General features: G+C 37.7%; 1 protein-coding gene across 1 annotated transcript in view; it reads left to right on the forward strand.

The window, feature by feature from the left end:
- Positions 1 to 4,911, forward strand: part of bcat1 (branched chain amino-acid transaminase 1, cytosolic) — a 28,183-nt gene extending 23,272 nt beyond the window's left edge. The window contains exon 11 of the mRNA XM_062995591.1: positions 1,212 to 4,911. Coding sequence (XP_062851661.1) covers positions 1,212 to 1,250 — 39 coding nt within the window. The 3' untranslated portion in view covers positions 1,251 to 4,911. The remainder of the gene's footprint in view (positions 1 to 1,211) is intronic.
- Positions 4,912 to 23,919: the final 19,008 nt, after the last annotated feature.

Raw genomic sequence — 23,919 nt, forward strand, 5'->3', positions numbered from 1 at the left:
AGCTCTGCTACCGGTCGGCTGGGCGCATCCTAGCGGGTATGATTGGCAATGCCTGCAGCAGACAAAATTAGCTATTAAAGGCTATTAAATTCACTGAATGTGTGAGCGAATAAGAAGAGGTCGGTGGACTGTGCACGTGTCCACTCTTGGGTACGACCGGTATCTCCAGCAGCAGAAGACGAATTGACTGCACTAAATTGGGAGAAAAGGGGGAGAAAAAGAAAAAAAAAGAAGTCATTAAGATTTGTTAATGCTATTTAAGGTGGAAAGGGTGGAAATGTTTCTACACACATTCCAAACATTTTTCCAATAATGAGGCAGGTTGGCATTGAATAGGCAATTTTATTTTAATCAGCTCTGATCTGTGTAAAAAAGCAGCTCATGCTTCTTTGGTTATCTGAATTTAAACCAGTGCAGAATGATGCAGCTGATATCTGTGATATCTCTATCTATCTCCCTTTCTTTCTCTTAATCTCTCCATATCTCTCTACTCCTCTCGCTTGTTCTCTGGTCATGATGCTGACAGTCCGAGGCTTATACAGGATTAATGGTTACCCACAGAGAGGACGTGAGCTGATAGAGGTAGACATCTTTCCTGAACGCGCTCATTACACTCTCGCCGTAATTACACTAAACCTAATTACGGCTTCAGCCTTTTGTGATCTTCAAAGCCAAGACGTGACAAATAAAGCCGTGAGAGTGTTGCACGACATGAAAAAGAAAGCACACTGAACAATAACGTAGACAAAACATGCTGGGAATAAAAACAATGTGGTGCGATGTTAAATCTGTTGACATTTAATTTGTTGGTGCTCTGCAGGCATGCCTCCTGCTGGAATACCACATCGGGCACAAACAAACACATCAGTTGAAAGACTGAAAGATGAGTTTACTAACACATCCCTCTGTTTCTCTTTCAAGTTAATTAAAAATCGCGTCCTTTTGTTTCCTCATGCAGCTGCTCATTTATTTTCCCATTCTGTCCATTAGAACAAATTTGCAACGAGATGCAAATAATTGGATTTGTCTCCACGCCTGTCATGGACAGAAAAGCACTGGATTTAAATTGTTCTCAGATGTGCTTATGGATTTTTGGTTTTGTTGTGTTTGGGTTTTTTTCAGTTGTGCTGTGCCAGTTGTGGGTGTCAGGAGCATTATTTTGTGTATGAACTTTTACCTCTGATCTTTTGCTTTTTTCTCTTTTTTTGCAGTATGGGCGGACAGACAGTGACTGGGCCTTCTTTGTGTAGATGGGCATTGATGTCAGGACACAATCCAAACTCCAAATAAACACACACACTGGCCCTTTTCTTTATCAAAGTCTGTTTTAAACAAGGGCAGATTTGAGTGCCCAGAATGACATAAACACTACTACATGTCTGATTCATCATTGTGCTAGAATCAGCTTCATGTGCGTGTAACTCATTTGGCCTTTGTTAACATCAGTGGCATTCGACAAACCACAACAGACCCTTAATTACATAAATTACTCTCTAACATTTACATTTATTGCATTTAGACACTTTAATTTTTTTTTGTTCTCATTTACCCTAAATTGTCTCCTTGGTGTAATTGAATTATCGAGTGAGTGTCTTTGTTCTTGGAATGGGACCACAACCATACTGAACTCACTCACTCACTCACTATCTTAACCACTTATCCAATTAGGGTCTTGGGGGTTGGCTATCACAGCTTTTTAATGGGCGCAAGGCACACAGTAACACCCTGGACGAGGCACCAGTCCATCACAGGGCAGAAACACATACACACACACATACACCTATAGGGCAATTCAGTGTCCCCAATTAACCTGACTGCATGTTTTTGGACTGTGGAGGAAACCGAAGTTCCCGGAGGAAACCCACACAGACACGGGGAGAACATGCAAACTGCACAGAAAGGACCCGGACCGCCCCGGCTGGGGATCGAACCCAGGACCTTCTTGCTGTGATCCCCTAGCCACTGAGCTACCACTGCCCTACAGTATAATTAATATGAAGGTCTTTACATTTACAAGAATTATCAGAAGCTAAACAACTTACAATTGTGACCCAATACAACCCAAGCAAAAGTGTTAAGGGTCTTACTCAAGTGTCAACTTGGTAGGGTGGGGTTTAAACCAGTTCAAGTTTAAATTCCAGTTTGAACCATTATTATTATTTACACTAAATTGCCTGCTAGTTGTAAGTGAATCATTAAATGACTGTTAGTCCTGTGATGGATGGGTAACCGGATCAGGGTGTATTTCCACCACCACCTAACACCACCGTGGCATGTTCTTCCTCAGACAAAGCCGGTTATGTCTGTAGGTGCCTGACCAGCCGATAACAGAGCAGTTACATTTTTAATTAATCTGTTATGACCGCATAAGCATAGAACAGTGGGGGTAAAGAATGACAAAATGCAAAGAAACTTTTCCACCTTATTTACTGTTATTACACTTGCAGCACATAAGCCAAAATACATTTTTTGAAATTGACCAAATCTGCCTATTTCAATGTTGAGATTTGGTTTATTATTCATGTTATTTGATGTTGATGTAAGTGTTTTTGTGGATAATAATAGAAAATATTTTAATGGAACTCTGGGTAAATCTGGGTTATTTCTAGGACTAGAATTAACTATTGTTGATGTACAGATATGCCACTAAAGAAATTAAGGACTGATAAAACTATTGCTGAAATTCACATACACACTGCTGATAATCAGATTTGATGATATGCAGCTTTGATGATTAAGGGCCACTGAGTACATTATGTGTGTTGAACAGAAAGCTAAATGCACAAACACCATCTTCGTTGTACTATCTCAGTAAATGCTTAGTAGATCCAAGTAATTGTACTGTGTTAGCAATAATCCTTTTCCTTCTCTTGTAGTTGCAGTAATGTGTGATCTGTGATCTATGTCACATATGGACCCACTTGGATACCTCAATGTTTAAGTCTGTTCAGTTGTATTAAACGCACAATGACTTAATCCTGTAGCATAAATTAGTGCACAGTGTGTTAAACCAGCACACACACAGAATTAAACAGACTTTCATGATTAGTTTTGTAATGATCAATGCTATGTTTTTAAATTCAGCCTATAAAACAAAATATTTTTCTGTACTTAAATATTGTGTTAATAATATGCACATATTTATTATAATTTCTATTGTATTTTATATTGTTCCTAAATGAATTATATCACGCCACAGATGTGTTGACTTTTTTGCATGATGGTATGTGAGTCATTCCATTTGAAGTGTGCCATATGATTCTGCAATACACAGACAGGTGACAAATTATGTGCCGCTTCAGTGCACCCTGGCATAGATTTGTCAAGTCTCTGGAACTGTACAGAAGTGATTGAACACCATTCTTTTAACAGATATTCCCTCAACTGGTTTTTTAGATAATAGTGGTGAAGGGCACTGTCTAACAGGTCCAGAATCAGTGGGTCAGGTCAGTTACTGATGTTGCTTGTAAGGACTTGGCTCACAATTCATCCCATAGGCGTTCACTTGGGTTGAGGTACACCCACACCAAATGTGTTACACTATACAGCGAAAGTATGTGGACACCCCTCCTGATAAAAAAATAAAAAAGAAAGAAAGAAAGAAAATTAAATGTGCACATGTGTATACACCAAGGTCTAAGACATAGTTTATGTTGTTGGCAATGATCTGTTCTTGCTGTTCTGATCACATCCTGCATTTTTGCTTTTTACATACCACACGAATACACAAGCAGCATAGTTATTAAATTTGTGCCTTTAACGATTTCTAATCCTGTTTACTCATCTATTTTTCTTAAATTTAATAGTTACTTATGCTTCAGTTGAAAACCTAGCTAAATAAGTGACTGAAGCTCCTGCCATCCATGCTCCAATAGTTAATTGCTGAATTGTATCATGAAGAACACCTGGCTGGAAGCATTTGCTATTTTTATGATTCTTATTTATTTTATTTCTTCATATAATCTGTAGACTGTGGAACAGGTGTTTAGATTCAATTATACAAATATTAATTGTATACTTTAACCTGTCTGGCAACAGTTTGGTAAAGGCCCTTTTTTGGTTTAGCATGACTTTACCCCTGTACACAAAGCATGTACCATAAAGACATGGTTTGCAGAGTTTGGTGTGGAGCAACTCCATATTAAAAACACTAACCAGATCAATTTAGTTGATGCTAAAATGGCACACTACTGATGAAATGACTTGTTTCGGTTTGGAGTCGAAGGGGTCATGTGCAAACACCATTTCCAGAAAAGTTGGGACATTTTGTAAAATGTAATTAAAAGAAGAATCTGTGGTTTGTTAATTAGTGAAAACAATAGAAATATTTTCTTTCTACTTTTATCAGTAAAATAAGCATTCAAGAGAATTAACAAATCACAGATTCTTATTTCTATTGCAATTTACAAAATGTCCAAACTTTTATGTAAATGGTGTTTGTACAAATACTGTAGATGCTCTCCCGAGGGCACAGAAAACAGGCTGTATATAGTCATTATGGGGCATCAGATAACAATTATGCATAAACACTGTTTTACTCATAATTACAGAGGAAGCTCAGTGCAATAAAAGCTCCAAAGGGAACATTATAAAAAAAGAGCTTTATAATGTGTGTTCACAGCACTAATGTTATAGATTTTAAATCTGCATCGCCTTGATGAACAATTTAGTGATTAGAAAGCAAAGCACAAATAGTTTTAGTACGTTATATGTTTGGTAAGACTTTATTTTAAGGAACATAGATTAGAGGCTTATTAAAGTCTTGTTCTTTGCTCAATAAAGCATGAAATTGACATTTATAAATGATTTATTCACTATGCATTTGCATTCCCTAAAATAAAGTGTTACACAGTAGATGTATTTGATGTTGATGATCTGATGGTAATGTAATAAATGTGCTAATAAATTGTTTACTGTTGTTTTTTGTTATAATGAAATTAAAGTGAACAATAACTGTTTTGAGGGGGGATGTGTGTGTGTGTATGAGAGAGAGAGAGAGAGAGAGAGAGAGAGAGAGAGAGGTGGGACTGGGTATTGTAATGATGTATGAGAAGGTTTGTGAGGAGGAGATTTGGAGGGGGGTAGTTACAGCCCTTAGGGCTAAAGGCTTAGCCCTACTCTTCCTCTGTCCCAAACGTATTCATCATTTGAACATGGCCTACTTATACTAAACATCATTAATTCATTTCAGGCACACTTACATGTACCAAAAACACTGCTATGGAAAAAAAAATCCTTTTTTGATCGTCTCTGCATATTTCTCACACTGAATGATTTCAGATCATTTAAAGAAACACATGTTGTACAACATAAATGTATTTAATAACATCAGAGGAACAAAGTTATTCAACACGTATATAAACCCTTGGTTTCCCAATTTATCAGTTTACCAAATGTAATTAATCAGCTAGTTTAGATAACTAAATACAGGCATTTGGTTTTATTATATAAACCTCACTCATTTTAATCTGAACACTCACTCACTTTCTTAACCACTTATCCAATTAGGGTTGCGATTTGGGCATTGGTGCTGGAGCCTATCCCAGCTTTTCAATGGGTGCAAGGCACACAGTAACACCCTGGACAGGGCACCAGTCCATCACAGGGCAGACACACAAACACACACCCATTCACCTATAGGGCAATTCAGTGTCTCCAATTAACCTGACTGCATGTTTTTGGACTGTGGGAGGAAACTGGAGCACCCAGAGGAAACCCACGCATATAGGGAGAACATGCAAACTCCACACAGAAAAGACCTGGACCACCTGGACAGAGCTACCCACCGAGCCACTGTGCCACCCTTAATCTGAACAGATTTGTCAAAATATGTATCAGTATGAGTCTAGAAAGAGGTAAAACATTATCTGCAAGGCTTTAGGATGCCATGTGGTAAATCAATGACTTCACCCAGGAGTGAAAAGCCTGAAATTTTCTTTAAGGCCCAGAAAATATAAAGAACTGCAGACATCTCTTACCTCTAAGTTGAGTGTTCATGACTGAATACTGGACTGGATCATTTTCCAGCCTTTTGAGATAATGTTTAATGCACAAACGAATCCAAATGTAAACTTTTCAGATGATCAAGTAAAAACTGTATTCTGTAGTAAGAACATTTTACCACAACATGAACAGTGGTGTGGGGCTGCTTCGCTGTGCCAGGACCCGAACAACTTGTTCTTTGAGAAAATGGTGAATTGCAACTATTCATAAGAACTTTTTTTTTTTAATTGGTAGGTAGGTGTGTGACACGTCCAACTAGTAAAGAATTTCACCAGTGAACAATGTTGTGCTTCATGTTAATGTAATTCATTCTCATGTTAAAATATCTACTTGTTTACAAGTGTTCTTTTGTACAGGTGATGTAAGGATGGCATTATTCTTAGCAGAACATGTTGAGATCTCCTGTCTGTGGAATATGGGGTTAGCTGTGCTTCAATTCAGCAAATTCAGTCTTCATTAATAAGTCTTGGCCAGCATAGGGGGCACGGGGACATAGATGATTGATGTCTCAGTTTCTCTTAATTGACAATCACCTGCACCTTGTGAGCATTAAAATGATATAGTATATATAATAGTTCCGTCCTTTTCATATGTGCCAGCTTCTCTGCTGGCAAACCTGCAATTTCTCTAAAGCTATGATGCCAGGCTTGCTCTGGTCTGGTTTTACACTGGCAAATTTTCTGGGAACTCACCCAGTATCCCAGCATTCGGGTCTCACGGCAGAACCGCAGTCTTGAGCAGATTGCTTCAGAGGTGACATGACATCCGTTTACAGAACAGACACTGTCCATAAATCCAGGTTATGCACGAGGTGCAGCAGTTGGTGTGATTGGGGTGCTGCTTGTGCATTGCTGGTCTTGGCTGGATCTAAGAGTTCCTTTCCTTTATTCTGAAAACTGAGTTGTTGCAGACGGCCAGAGCAAACTGTGATATTGTGGCAACCAGTTCTCAATTCTGCGCTATCACTGTTCTATTTACTTTTTCAGCTGTGGGCTGTTGATATTTATAGATTAAGTGGTTAGTCAAAATTTCCTCTGTGTGTGATTCAGAAAATTGGATGAATAAACCTACATAGCAATAGCTTTGGATGTATCATTTGTAGTTTGGCTTAGGATTTAGGGTTAGTTGTACTTAAAGGTTGTACTTAAAAGTCTTCTGCTTCTTGTTCTCCCTCTTTCAGTCCATCATCTTACCCCCAGCCTATCAAACCCAACCTTCTTTCTGTAGCCCAAGAGTAATGGGTGTAATGGCAGAGGACTATCTTAGCATCTTAACCCCTGGTGCCCTCGTAAACAGCATGTGTGCCCTCTACCTTCCTTGCCTGTCTAGACTCTCCAGTAAGCCTCTGCTCTAAAAGTAACTGTTGGCATTTTGATTGGGACAGAAAGTAACATGGTTTGATGAATATATAGAGACATTCAGAGGCTACACGATCCACCATTCTTGTACACAGTAGTCATCTAGCACATGCACACGGAGCTGTTTGTTTGAGTGACTCCAGCATTTTGAGCTCTTGGCGCTGTGTGTTCATGCTGCATGATCTGATTTGACAAATACACCGCTGTCATCTTCATTTGATCTGATTTGAAGTTCTAATTAATAAACTTACAGCTGAACTCTTCTGTATATTTCCCTTTCCAGTTTGCTTATGTTGTTTTCTTTCTATTACAGCTTCAGTCATTTCTTTATTGTTTTGTTTTCTTCATTTTCATGGATATTTTTTGAGCAATGTTGACATGGTGGTGCAGCACAGCACAAGAGTCCTTAACACCTGGGTTTAATCTACGTATATGTGTTTTAGATGCTCTGTTCTGAACATTTATCCCTTGGAGTACTTGGGTTTCCTCCAAACTTTAAAAAACACAGAGAAGGTACCTTATACTGGCAGCGCTATGATAGATGGGTGAGTAAATAATGGCCTGCAATTGATTGGTGCCCAGTCCTGGGTGTTTTCCTTTCATGGACCCAGGAATTTTGGATAGGCTTGTAAGGGTCATAAAGATGAACAAATAATGAATACATTTCTGTACACATTGACCTGCACAGGAAGGAGCAGATTATATCACTGGAGATTGATCATTGGAAAACAGTTGTAATTAAAGCTTTCTCTAATAGAACACAAAGGCATAATGACCTGAGATTTTAACTGTTGATAACTTGGGAGAGCTAATGGGTTTTACTAAACTTGTGTCCACATTGGACTGTTCTTACGGCTAATCGTGTTATAATTTTAACAGGTGTTTCTGCAGTTGGTTTGAAGACTCAAGTCTGTGCCCATTATACATTCTGGGCTTCATTATCACAGGTTTGTTTTTACAAATATTACTTTTAAACCACAGCTCTATTGTGCAGCTTCAACAGTTTGTCTGTGGGGCAGGAAATCTTTGCAAAATGTGAGATCAAAGGTACATTTCTTTGTATTCATTTTTATTAAATGTATTATCTGATAAATTTTATAAATGTATTATTGATTTCATAGATGTATTTAATTAATAGAATTAAATAGTGCTTCTTACATTTTGCTTGCCAACGATTAACCATTCACTGAAAGCTATTGAAGCTTTAGTGTTTTAATGAGTTGCAGTTACTTGTGTTTGATTTGTTTTTGCAACATGCTTTATGTTGACCATGAACATCCTATTCCCTTGCCATTACTAAACTTAACATGTAACATGTTTAACTGATAACATACTTTGTTACCTGGCCTTGGCAGAGGATGGACACATAGGGAGGTCCGGACCCACATTCAACAATGAAAAGATACCATGGAAGAACCTCTGCTCTACAAACATTGCTTCCATTCTTAACAAGATAAAAACAGAAAAATAAAAGTAACACACATGTTGTGGCAAAAATACACAATTATGTTTAAAGTATGGGAATAATGATTTTCACATGTTATTTATTTTTATAGAAGGGTGTTAGTGTAGTCCTTAAAGCCCAGTACAACTGGAATGATAAGAATAAGTCAGACCATACCCCCATATAATATGATGTGCACTATGGTTGTTCTTGAAAAAGATCTTAGAAGGAGTTTATTCAGCACCTTAATAAAACATTATTGCTGGTATAAGAGATTTTACCAGTAATGTAATATAAAGGTTTATATTCTTTTTCCAGCCTTGGATGTAAATGTTTAATCAACAAATATTTGAAGTATATTCATCTGTGTGTTGTTTGTTTAGACAGAATGTGATGAAATTTGGACAAAATTTTTACTATGAAATGTTCATAATTACAAATGGTATTATTAAACAACAGCCCACAAAGAAAATAAAGATTTCCAATCATTTCTATGCCATCTGTCCACTTCATAGGTCTGACCAGCTTTTAAATAAGTAAACACAACGGTTCTGGAAGCTTTGCTAAAATAAATGTCTGAAGAAGAAAGAATGTTTTTTATCTAAGGATTTGCATTTACTAATTTACCACCAGGTGCCACTAGCATCCTTATTCTTAACAGTTCTCTTCTGCCACGAAGCGGTCGCTACTTTCTTGTCTTTTAGCTTATTTTAACATCTCTGATAGATTTGGATCACTAGCAGTCAAAATGTAAAAGGATATGGAATGTAATCAGAGGACATCACTCTCGTCCCCTGCTGACTTTCACAGTTATATTAAATGTATAAGGAACGTGGTGTGATTAAGAGCAGCTTTGCGTAGGCTGTCGGGGCTTTCAGAACTGTTTTGTTAGCCTAGCTGGTGTCAGTTGTGGCATGATGACAGTATATGTCGGTTTATCCTCGTTCAACTTGTTATCTGTCTGAGCTGAGTTTTAGCCCTGTTTTTATTAGACTTTAAAACCCCCTGTAGTGGAGGAATACAAACTCACATCCTACTAGAAGTTTCTTTTTTTTAATTCAGGGAACACGAGCAGCAGCTTTGTATTATCACACGTTCCTATTTTCCTATTTATTAAGAGCCGCTGTTTGAGCCCTCAGTTTTAACACCTTCATACCAGAACTATTTTAAACATGTTTTTAAATTGATTATTATTTAGATATTTAATAATAGGCAATTGTTTTCTTGAAACAGCATATTTTTTGCAACTGATTATGTCAGGGGTTCACTAGAATATATAATAAGCATATATTTATACAGGAGACGATGAAGATGCACATCTACTGTTTACTTACTTACATTTACCTACCTACAGAACAGACACAGATATGACTTTTAGACCAACATTTCTACGTGACCTGACCACATCTGTTGTTTATTTCTTGCTGTATGTAGGTGTGTGTGTGTGCAATTGTGTGTTTGGGAAGTAAAGAGGAGTAAAATCCTTTAGCTTTAAAACAGAATGAAAAAATTCTTCATATGTTCATTCTTCATTTATTTTCATATGTAACTGTATCAGTAAGTACATTTCTATATTAGAGGGAAGCCAAAGTATCTTGTATATGCATTTTACATTTTGTAATCACAGTTGTATCCATGAGAAAAAGGACTTACATAATGTGAATGAAGCTTTAATCTAAATCATCATCGCTGAATGAGTCATTCCATTGGAGAAGAGTGTTATTTGAGTCCACAATGCCTAATGACACATAAATGAAACAATACTTTGATTTAAAATTTTGAATAGCATATATATTTTTATTTTAAGTACTTATATACAGATACATAATGATTTTTCTAGGATATTTAAATATTAACATTTTGCTTGTCTGTGAAAGAAAATGTATCTAAGATTTTACTGAGGACACATTTTTGAAGTTCTGTGTTTCTTTATTTATACATTATATAACAATTAGATATAAAAGGAAAAAAATGAACTAAAATCAGATTTGTGTCTAATTTACATGTGTCCCACATTTGGCATTCTACCATTTTAGTTAGGTTTAGTAACACATTTTAAAGGTGGTTCAGTGGGTAGCACTGTTGCCTCACAGCAAGAACGTCCTGGGTTTGATTCCCAAGTTGAACAATCCATGAGTTTGCATGTTTTCTCCATGTCTGTGTGGGTTTCATCCAGGAGGTCTGTTTTCCTTCCACAATCCAAAGACATGCAGGCAGGTTAACTGGAGATACTAAAATTGCCCTAGTTGTGTGTGTGTGTCTGTTTTGTAATGGACTGGCGACCTGTTGAGGGTGTTTCTGGCCTTTTGCCCAATTAATCAGACCCACCATGACACTGAAAAGGATAAAGCGGTGGTAAAACAGACAATTAATGACACACAATTTTAAATGCTAATTAGATTTGCTTATGATGTTTAAATAATACATATAAAACGATAATGTATATTAATCTGATGACAAGAAAACTGAATCTTAAGTGCGGGGATAATTCTGGCAATTGCTACTTTAATTAAAATACGTGCTATATGACTAACAAATAATTTGCCTAAACTTAACCCTGAAGCTTTGCAGTTTTTTTTACTTAAATTTTTGTCATCAAGCATGGATTCATGGGGGAAATGACCAAAGAGCTAAAATGGCACATCAGTGTTTGTGTTGAACTGGACATTCCTTGAATTTGCATTTGAGCACAGAGAATAAGACTGCTCTCACTGGTGACTAAGCCTCTCCAGGCTGTTGGCACAGACCTTCTGGCTGCAGGTATGTGTGTGTGTGTGTGTGTGTGTGTGTGTGTGCGAGCGCATGCATTGATGTGTAATTTGGAAAGCTCATCTCAGTACCAGCTCAGCCATACAGACATCCTCCTTTATGCCAGTTTGTTAGACAGCAAAGCACATTAAGAGGTGGGCATTTGAGATTTGCCAGTGCATACCAGCACAAGACCAAAGGCACTGTTCACTTTTGGAAATTAATTGTTCCAAATACCAACAACACTCCACTCCTCTGACATAAACACATGCTAAGTGCTAATGATTGGATTGTTAACGTGCAAGTGCCAACAATGCTTATTATGTTTAAAAGGCAGTGCCAAGCTGAAGGTTGGCCTGAAGCAGGGCTGCTATTGTTCAACACAATCTAACAATACAAAATATATATACTTTTTTAATTTAAACAAAATTAAAACAAAATGATTCTACAGATTGTGTGTACACACAGTTTATTTGAAGTCTGCAATAAAAAAAAATACCTCCTCTAGAATCATTGCATGAAAATCTAACCAGTAAGTCACTGCACATTAGTGATGTCATGAAAGACAACTAAGTGTAGTTTTAACTCATGAGCTCCAGGTGGAACAAAGCCTAATCAGGTCACCTTTAAAAAGTCCTTTATTTAAAGCTTAGGTCAGTACAAGAAACAGGCCATACTGGCTCATCTTCCTATAATGGGTGTGTTTTCATTTCTTTACAGCTCACTAGAACAAAGAAAGGAAGCAATTGGTATGATTTAGCTTGGAATGTTTTAGGTTGGTATACCATGTACCATTGTTGCCACACACTGTGGTATTTTACTGTGCATTTATAATAGTACATTTATGAGGTAAGCTGCCAAGATCTGAACTTCCTCCTCTGAGAGTTATAACATGAAGTTAATCAACATAACTCAGCATTCCTAAAACAAACTTTTTACTAATCCAGGTATTCACTGTTAATCAGTTGCATGAATGTAATTGGAATTAGTTAAGAAAACACAGTCTTTACTTTTGCACACTTAAATTACAGTTGCACAAACACCCTCCGAGACATTCACCCTCCTGAGTAACCCAACATCTTTACACATACACATACATACACTGACCAAATGTTCTTTGGGGGTTCTAGTGTCTCAGCACAGCAATAACACTATTGAGGTAATGACATGATAGTGTTCTACTGGTATGAGTGTATCTGGTGCAGCAGTGTTGTTAAAATTTGTAAACATTTGTAAAAACTTTCAATGCTGGGAGAAGAATAGTGCTCCAACCAAGAATATAAAGCCAAGAATGTCCTGTGATTAGAAAGACAAATTATTAAAGAAGGAAAATGAACACACATTGCACATGAAAAGTTGCTTTAGTCACTAAATGTACACCTAAGCTCTATGCATAAGCTCTAGGTACCAAGTGAAATAAAACAACATTCTTCTAGAAGCATGGTGCATCATAGAACACAAGTGCAAACAATACAATGTACACAGTGCAGATAAAAAATAGTGCAGCCAATGAGGCTGTGCTAAATCAAAAGCATACAGTGACTATGACATGCTATGACATGTGGCTATGGCATATTTTGATATATAAACAACAGTGTATGGTTTATACAGCAGTAGTTACTGTGCTAACAGAGTATGTGTTGCTAATAAAGATGAAACAGTATTTAAATATTCCAACAACAATGCTGCACTTGATACAAGACTCCTACCAGTACAACACACACACTATCATGTTATTATGTTAATATCATTGCAGTGCTCAGAATGGTCCACCACCCAAATAATAAATGGTTATTGGGAGTCCTATGGGGGTTTAAATATGTTGACAGTTTTAAACAAGGGATGCTCAGAAGTAGGGGTGGGCGATATGGCCCTAAAATAATATCACGATATTTCAGGTTATTTTTGCGAAAACGATATTTTTGGCGATATAACAAAACACTGAAAAATATTTTATTTATTTCGAGAAAACACTATTGCAAAAAATATATAATGTTCAGGTTTTATTTAGAATTAATATAAGTTAACACATTGTAAAAAAATGTAGGAAGTATGTAAGAATTACACACACTTTTCTTTATTTTGTCTTTCCAGTAAAAATAATGTAACATAATGTAATGGCGAAGTCAGACGATTTTCATAGGGGTGGCCAGACTGAGACCATTGCTCACACAGGGGTCGCACAGAAACTGATACTTTTTTTTATGTGGTCACTCATTTATTTACCTATACAGGCAGTGAGTGCCATGTAGAATTACATCACGAATACCTGCATACTACTAATAAGCTTTTTTTCTCTTTCTATTTTCACTGACAAGTAAAAAAAAACAAAAGAAAATATAGCCTATAACCTTAACATTATGAGAAAGAATTTCAAAGATATTCCTTTGCAATACTTGATCATTTGGCTGCTAACTTGTGTGTAATTATGACACTCCCCAGAACATGCCAGTGTGAATGCATGGAAAACACATTTTAATTTTCTTTTAACAATATGATACAGACTGACCAACACTATTAAGCCAAATGAGCATTGAAAATTGACTTTACTTTTAATAGCCTTCTACAATGCTGGAGCTTTTTAAAACGGAATATTTTCTTTTAAATAGAAGTGTTATTTAACTGCTATTAAATTGTTTGGCGGATAACCGCCCAACCTGGCAACACTGGAACGCGCAGAGCCCGGTGGGCCTTTACTCGTAGCGAGTACAGTAGTATTAGTACTAAGTAATAGTAGTACTACATCTGTGTTGGTGGTTGACATTATTGTTGAGAGTATTCCTGCACTGGTTGGTGGAGGTGCTCGGTTGAATTGCGTCCCTGTGTAAACCTGCGTGCAGAAATACTTCCGCAAAAAAGTTGCCGGCGGGTTTGGGTTGCCAAAGATTAATTTATGGTGGATTTGGAGTTTTTGGAACGAGCTCCTCCACCGCAGAGCCGCGTTCTGCCATACTCGTTACTGTACCCAAATGACCCACGTAACGAACGTACGCCATTTGCGTAGCTGTGTGACGTCATTACGTAAAGTACGCAGAATATCGCTTTTATCCCGATATGGTACTTTTTGTATCGTTTGAAAATTATACCGGTATTATCGTGAACGATACGATATAGCACACCCCTACTCAGAAGTGCTTGGCGGTGGGTAGCACTGTCGCCTCTCAGCAAGAAGATCCTGTGTTCGATTCCCAGGGTCCTTTCTGTGTGGAGTTTGCATGTTGCTGTGTCTGCGTGGGTTTCCTCTGGGAGCTCCGGTTTCCCCTCACAGTCCAAAAATATGCTGTCAGGTTAAGTGGAGCTACTAAAATTGTCCTTAGGTGTGGCAACTTGTCCAGGGTGTTTCCTATCTTTCACCCGATGATTCAGACCCACCATTAATGATTAGGCAACACATGTAAATCAAACATTATTTATTCAAAAATAGTGTAACAACACACCCTGGTCATTAATCAAGTGTATGAGAGGTCTCGCATTTGCAGTATGCTTGGGGCAGTTAAGAGACTCAGAATTTCTCTCTCTTTTTAACCTTTCATCTTTTTCATCTTCTACTTTCACTCATCTTAGTTTTACCCCTCATACAGCTTTCTAATTCACCTTCCTTCTTTTCGTTCCCCTGCTTTCTTCTTTGCTGAATCACTTCTTTCCTAGAACTTTGTTTTTAACCTTTAATTCCCTGATTTATTTTTTACAGTATTTTCTGTACTACCAAGGCCACAACATCCAGCTCTGTAGGTTACACCAGAAACCGCTTGTGGTGTGAAAAAGGTCAGTTAAGACATTTCATCATTATATACAAGAGAGAAGAGTGTGTTGCCTTTTGTCCTTGGTATCACACACAGAGTAAAAGAGAAAGCAACCCTTTGGCTGATGCTTTGATTTTGAAGCAAATGAGTAGGCTGACCTCATTTAAGTCAGTATGGACTCCCACAGCAGTTGTTGTTTTGTTGCAGAAAGTCTCTCAGTTTTGTTCAATAGGAGAGCATAAGGATCAAAGAAAAAAAGCGATGACTTTTAGATCTAGACTGTGTTTGTGTGTGATGGAGTTGAGGGTCTGTTTTTGTACTGCCTTTCTGCTTTTGTCTTTACATCTGCTCTCCAGTCATGGTTTTTTAAAGCCAGCAGGGGTTAAGCGCTGAACCGCCACCGTACAGGTAAAACCTTTTAGCCAGACACACAGTCCAGTATTGTTGGCACACTTGATAAAAGAGTGCCAATGTGTAGAAATAGTTGTAAAATTACTTTATGGGTAAAAAGTCTAATCTTACACAGATAATGTGACAGAAATTCAACTTTTAATTTAAATAAATAAATAAAGCAAATAAAATAAGCTAATTTTACATTTGTTGCATGCAAAAAGTTGTAACATGGCTATAAAAAGTTTCAAATTCAAATTACACAATTTTGACACAATACACAATAAGCAGGTGAATTTGGGTATCATCATTGTGTAGAAAAGGAGGATCCACCAAAAAACGTAATCTTTGCAAGCAAGCATCGGTCATGGTTCACCACTTTGTGCTAAACTACTGAGAAAATTCATGTTCTCAGTGCAAGATTCTAAATTACTTCTACTGTACAAAATATCATGGAAAAAATGCAGGGAATCTAGAAAACGGTTTAATGTGCATGACCTTCAGCATTGCATGGGGAACTGTCCTGCTGCTGTGATAAATAAAGCCACATGGACTCAAGAGTACTTTGGAATACCATTGTCCTCTTCCACTGCTACACCAGGAAATGCAACCTGAAACTCTATTTCACAAAGAGAAAGCCATACATCATTTCAAACTGCCAAATTATCTTTGGCCCATGTTCACCTCAGATTGACCAAAAAAACTCCTGTAGTTAAACGAATATAAATATACCTCGCTAAACTGAGAGTAGTGCCATAGATAAAAAGGACCATTTAGGCTGTTATGAGCAAAAGGTACAAAAGCCAAAATCTGCCATGGTATGAGGTGCATCACTGTCCACAGCATGGGTGACTTGTACGCGTTAAGATACAACTCTTGTTGACTGTTTTTAAGCTCACCTCACAGCTTTTAAAAAGAAGTTTAGCATCTCTACAGTTTGAGCATTTTATAATTTGTTGTAGCCTAGTGGTTAAGGCACTGGACTAGTAATCGAAAGGTTGCTGGTTCAAGCCCCACTACTGCCAGGTTGCCACTGTTGGGCCCTTGAGCAAGGCCCTTAACCCTCAATTGCTTAAACAATATACTGTCACGGTACTGTAAGTCGCTTTAGATAAAAGCAACTGCTAAATGCCTAAAATGTAAATGTTTAATTTTGTTAAAATTTTTACTTTGAAAGAGACAGACATCTGAATTTTCTTTTCTCTAGCCCGTCCTTCCTTGCTTCTACCATCTCGTATCCATGTCTCAATTTTCTCCAGCATTGCCTGGATAGGCAGGCTGTTAATCCTGAGGTGTGGGTCTGCTGTTTTAATCCCTACAGTAGGATTAGAAGATGTCTCACATTAATTTTGAGGTGTGTATCTGTTATATATGTGTGTGTGCAAATAAGAGTGCATGTGTGTATGTTGAGGTTTTCAAAAGTCTCTTTAGTGTTTCCTGATGTTTAAATTAGTCCTGCATATCTATCTATCATGTCACTAAAACAACAGGCTGTCGCCGTGACAGGATTTATAAATGTGGGGCATGAAGAAGAAAAAAGGGCCAGAGAAAGAGAAGGACATAAACGGGCCATTGTGTATCTGTGTTTGACTAAAACCATGGGTTCTGTGTTAACAACCCTGCTCTCCCTTTACAATTTTTTCTTTCTTTTTTCTTTTCTCTTGCCCATTCTCCATCTGTGTGCTAAGTTTGATTAGGTGATCATAGCTCCATACTCCCTACTGGAAGAGAAAGGGCCAGTCATTTCCTGTCAGAACTTTGCAGGACACAAAGAGCTCTTTCAGGGCTCCTCCCTGCCCCAAACATCAACCCGTCTGACTCAGAGAGACTCGGCCAGACATCAAATGCAGATCTCGCTACTGGAACCAACATTATTCTACGAGCTTCTCACTGCCTACCGCCCAGCTCTAAATATAAAGCTAAGTGACAGGACTGCATTAATAGACTGAAGAGTAATGGCTATATATTTAAACTACAAAGTCAAATCTCTTTTGTTGTTCAAGCTTTTTGGCAGAGGTCATTTTTTTTTATCCCTGATCCTACTGTGTGGTGTACCATACCTGCCCTATCAATGTGCTACCCAGGACAGTCACCTTACCTACATGTACACAGAATTTAACTTCAGTTCACTACTGGATTTACTTCCACTTGTACTTATAGCTAGTATGGCCTGAAAATGTAGGGTTCTGAAAAGACAAGGGCCCCAAAAGTACCTTAGTAAAATATAAAATGATGGGCCTAATGTGTTAACCTAATAGAAGACCCATAATAATAATAATAATAATAATAATAATAACAATTTATAATATAATAATATAATTATTATAATAATATATATCCGCTGTCTCACACCCAAGGCTGCTTTAAAAAATTGTAAACACAGAAACACGAAGTCAGGACATGATGTTATTATTACAATGTCACCCAAAAGAATCAGAGCCTGACTGTTACGTATTATAACTATAGCTCCTGTATATCTATAAGCGTGAGGTAAGACTGCATTTTTAAACTATGGGTACCAAAAAGCCTTGTGCCCTAAGGTTTGAGTCTGATGATGTCACATACTCTCACAAAGTCATGTTGATGCTTTGGACAGGGTACTACTGAAGTTCCAGTCTGAACCTAGTTTACAATAAACTTTCACCAATGGGGTATTTGTGAGAGATAGTAAAACACAACCCTACAATCAACCAAATGACTAGAGACACTGCTTGTCAACGCCTTAGCTTGTGACTGGGATAAGTATGCTTGTAAGTATGTAAGTTACCTTCAATATTTGAAACAAACACATGAAAAACATTAATTAGAGGTGGCAGCTATTGAGCATGCTCTCAGATCCCAAAATACATATACTGTAGCTCCTGCGAATTGCTATTGCCAAGAGCCAAAGAACTGTGGACAGTAGAAAATGCTCTGGATCTGGATCCATAAACAAGTATAGGTAATAATCTAGATACACCAACTTCCTAAAAGTTATTTTATTAGTTAAATTAAATGTTTACTAAGTAACATGTTTATCTGAATATTCCCTGAAGTGAACCAATTTGATTGTACATTAATGCAGCCTAACCGAGTTATTGTGAGAGCGACCAGACCTATTTAGTTTCCTGTGTTTAGTAATAGTCATTACAATGCAGACAGGCAGCCCCCCCTTCCCCCCTCCCCCATTGAAATGGAGGTATGACAAACAAACCCAGTGGATGTTTACTTTTGGACAATTCAGATGGACTACTATATATAGTAAAGGCTGGGTCATTCACACTTATTCAACGGATGTAGACTGTTGAGTCATTAATGACACCAATTTTGTGTCAGATTTGTTAGTTTAAGGGGTATTTTGGCTTTAGAGCTCACACTGTTGCCTCATAACACTTTATGTGCCGAAATATTGTATGTGCAGTGTGACAAATCCTCGCATCCGAGACCTTGGTCAAATTTAAAAGCATTTCTAGTCCTGCTTTTTAAACCCTTGTTTGCTGGAAAAGGAGGGACATACATTTGTTTGTGCTCATACATGAGATGCAACTCCTACACAACAGTCTTTGGATGAACTGAACCTGAACAAGTCATAAAAGTATAAGATGTTGAGTCTTATTTTTTTTCCAAATTGTGGAAAAAATAGACAGTTTGAAACTTGACCACTTGTCTTTATTTGAAACCACTCTAGTCCTGGCTTGGCAGTGTGTTTTGGTGTGAACTTTCTTTCCAGATTAATCTTTTTGACAAAGGTTAATTTTATCCAAGATTGTTTTGTGTGGTGGGTGTATCGTTCATTTTTACATCGCTCCCAACCTGATGTCACACATATCACTTTAAATCAAAGAAACGTTACTATTTGATCAGACCACAGTACTTTCTGCCAAATGATGAATCTTCCGAATGATGTTTTGCAAATTCTCTATGAACAAATATATGCTCATTTCAGCAAGGACTGAAATTAGAACTATTCAGAAAGAACTCTTCTTTTATGTCTAGAAGTATGTGGACACCTCTTATAATAATTCAATTCAAATTTAAGGCATGTACATTTGTGGCATTTAGCAGATGCTTTTATCCAAAGCAACTTACAATCATGACTTAATACAGTTCAAGAAATTGGTGGTGCTTCAGCTAGCAACCTTCTGATTACTAGTCCAGTACCTTAACTTCTGAGCTACTGCTGCGTTTAGCAGATGCTTTCATCCAAAGTAACATACAGTTGTTAATAAAAAGAATGCAAGCAGTCAAGGAGCCAACAAGGGCTTGAACCAGCGACCTTCTGATCACTTATCCAGTACCTTAACCAGTAAGCAATCAGTGCCCTATCAGTGTTTAAGCCATACCAAGTGCTAAAAGGTGTATACAATTAATTGTACCTGACTTCACAAACATGCTCAAACTCCCACAGACACAATCTAAAATCTTTTGGAAACTTATTAACTTTGAGACAATTAATCATAAAGCTTAATTATGTTGTGTGACCTATAACACCAGCTTTTGTCCAATGCTGCGGCCAAAATTGCTGATTTGACATTAGGCAAAACATTATATTAACCTGAAAAACACATACTTAATGTGAAAATTGCAAAATTGTGGGTGGCACAGTGGTCCATTTAGCTAATATGGCTATTGACCGATCGGGTGTCTACACAGACATGATTGGCTATGGCAGTCGAGGTGGGGTGGGGTGCCCAGAACCCAGACCAGCCATAACCCTGACCAGATACAGCGGTTGATAAAAATAAAATGAAAGAATACTTTTTAAAGCATTGCATGTAACACTGTCACATGCGGTTAACACAAATCCAGAAACGTGTTTGTGCCATTCTCTCTATAAAAAAAGGTTAATAGAAATCTGTCAGCCACAAAAGGTACTGTTTGAAAGCGCTGATGTCTCCCAAAAGCCCTGCAGTGGAGATGGAAGTAAATATGTCTTACAGGCCCTATTATACCCCCTCCGGGATGGCTGCAGAGTGTGGGGTTATTTGGGAAAATTCCTGGGCATTTGTTCTTGAGTGGCATGGCTAAGAAGCTGCATGCTGCAGCTAATGTCTGTATGAAAGCCCACAATCTGCCAAGAAAAGCCCAGTTTTTGTGGGTCAAAAAGCCTCTCAGCATTATTCCACTCAACGCTTTAAAGGCCAAAAGGCTCTGGTGGCTTGTGGGAAGCTTCGAATTACAGGTAAAAATGTAGTGAATACAGGAATTGCTTTGAAAGGAATAATCAAAAGTTGTTATTATCCCATTCAGCCGGATGTCTCTTTGCCAGATAAGAAAATGATTGCATGTCTCCATGTACACACAACTGCAGAAAAAAGGGAAAACATCCTATAAATGTGAATGGCTGTATAAACAGAGGTTATGCGTTTATCTCATGGAGGCAGACAAGCCTTTGTACTTATTGCCTGAATTTGCCCATGTGAGTCAGTAAATGAATGAACCTGTGCTGATGTGTATTTGTTTGTGTGTGTGTGTGTGTGTTTGCTGGGCACCGTGTTTACTTGCTATTTAAAGTCCCACATGCAGACTGTTTGACTAGGTTAGTTCCGACAGGCCTGTATTCAGCTCTATATTAAGGACCTTTTTCTGGAAAACATGAGATCCCAAGAGATGAATGCAATGCTAAGTTTACCTGGAACAATGTTCCCCTGCCCTGCCCAAGCCTGCTTTCGGCTCTACGTATCAGCTGCAGGATGTCCCACACAGCCACTTCCTGTTGGGCTCAGGAACAATGACTATTGTCGTTGGCTGATAGAGAGTGACCTCAGCTCCGGCTGCTGAGCCACAATACCCACAAATACTCATAAATTATCTACCTTTAACCAGCTTAAATGATGAAAGATTAACAAGGTTGTGGCGCCTTCAAGCAAGAATGAAAAACAAATAGCAAAAAGAGTAGCTTAGGCAAGAAAAAGGTCAGGTTGTTAACAACAACTACCATACCAACTACCTGCCATAAACACAAAGTCCTTAAATCTACTGAAATCATCTTTTATTTATCAATGAAATTATGCAAAACCTTAATTCATATTACCAAAGCACCATCTGATCCAAATTTGTGAGCAATTTTTATTTACATTGTTGCCTGTCAATTTTTTGACATTTTGACACTGTTATGAAAATCTTCCTCCATGCAGTCAAACACGGTCTTTGTTTTCATATTTTGTGTTTTGGAATGCAGCATTTTATTTTAACAAGAGACAGAGCTGGATTGCAGACAGGCCAGTCTAACACTCATTACTCAGCCATTCTGTTATAACACATGCAAAATGTGGCTTGGCTTGTGGTGTATTGTTATGCTGAATAAAGCCTAAACGTCCCAGAAAATGACATGGTTGAAAAGACAGCATATGTTGCCTCACAATGTGTATGCTTTAGTGTTAATAATGCCCCAGAGATATAAAAATTACCCAAACCATGGGCAGTAATACACTCCTATACAAAGACTGACCCTGGTTTTTGAACTTTATGCTGCTGAAAATCTAATCTTTAAAGTTGACTCATTAGATCCTTTTAAAAGATTGCAATGTCTATTTCAGGCCAAAAAATAGTCGCAATTCCTGATGTGTATTTATCAGTGTGGCATTGTCTGTTTTACCACTGCTTTATCTTGGTCAGGGTTGAGTGAAAGGCAGGAAATACCCTGAACAAGTGACTAACACATGCCCCCTCCGACATGTGTGCAGTAGCCGCCAACTTTGTGTACGGAGAGTCACACCCTAATCCCCATTATCCCTCGTCTCTGTGCAGGGGCCATCAATCAGCCAGCAGAGGTCGTAATTGCATCAGTTATGAGGTCCCCTCCGGCACCTCCCCTCGAACAAAAACCAATCGCTGTTCCTGTAGGCACCCAGCCTGACAGATGGCAGAGCTGAGTTTCGAAGCATACACAGATAGGCAGTTTAGTCTATTAAGTTTAAAGATGAACTGGTCAACATATATTATTGTTTTTACTATTACAAATTGATTACTTAAATGGATTTTTAAGAACATACTAAATCAGAATTGTCAAGAATAAACAAAGAAAATGAACAAAGAAAGGTCATCATATGCCTGAGAAAGCACAGACTGGCTTGTTTACAATCCTTCAGTCATTCATTTTAAAAATATGTACCTAAAGCTCCTAAATCTATCCCATATTTTCCCATGACAAACAAAAATGTGGCAGAATCTGTTGCTTTATAGCAAGCATCTTATAATATTATTCTTACCAAGTGAGAAAACAGTCGGCTGTTGTAGTTGACCTCATTACTGCAACAAATTTCTACCCCATGAACCTTTCAATATCAATACTATTAGAAGTTCAAACCATGTAACCTATCACTCAAGTAAATGTGCATTACAGTGCTGCTAAAGGCAACAGCTTTACAGAAAAGATAGATGCCATTAGACTTTAGACCCATTAGAGTAGAGATTGACTCTTACAGCAGTTTGCAGATGCTTTTATCCATAAGCAGCTTACAATGGTGATTGTATACAATCCAAGCAATTGAGGGTTAAGAGCCTACAAGTGGTGACTTGACAGTGGTAGGGCTTAAACCATAGACCTTCCCAGTACAAGCTATTACTGCCAACCAGATATAAACAGATATACATGATATAAATGCATTATTAATCATAATTACTACATATTTTGAGAATTACATTTGTAATAATAGAAAGAATTGTGAGAAGTAAATGATCAAAAATGATTAAAAAATAGCAGCTAATTTGATAAACTAATAAAAGAAAAACCCACTGTCTGCATTGTATAAGTATTCCTCTCTTTGAGCTTTAAACGTTGAACATGGCAAAATGTAATATCTCACCAAGACTGGAAAGAAAATTGTACTTTATTTTAATTCTGATGTTATTTGCTTCAGATCAAACTAAATGTGTGTGTGTGTGCTTCATGCTTCACAGAGTTAGGGTGGCCAGATTTAGAATGACTGAGTTTTATCTCACCGCCAGCAAGAAAGTGTCACATTTTGACTCCTCTGTTGTTAGGCATGGAACTGACTTGGCACTCACTGTGTATGTGTGTGCCTGTTAATGCGAGCTCATGCGAGAGCGTGCTTACATTTGCTGTCGGCTTTACTTATTATTCACTCGCTCTATCAACTGATGCTTTTTCTCCTCATCCAGATCATTCTAAAGCTTTAAGCAGACAGATGTAAGCTAGAGACCAAATACACATGTATTAAAGATTTCACAGACGGTTTGATAAGCGCTGAAGAGCTACTGACTGCTTTGCATGCTTTTTAAACCAAATCCC

This window comes from Trichomycterus rosablanca, chromosome 1 (assembly GCF_030014385.1).
Source record: "Trichomycterus rosablanca isolate fTriRos1 chromosome 1, fTriRos1.hap1, whole genome shotgun sequence".
Taxonomy (NCBI): domain Eukaryota; kingdom Metazoa; phylum Chordata; class Actinopteri; order Siluriformes; family Trichomycteridae; genus Trichomycterus; species Trichomycterus rosablanca.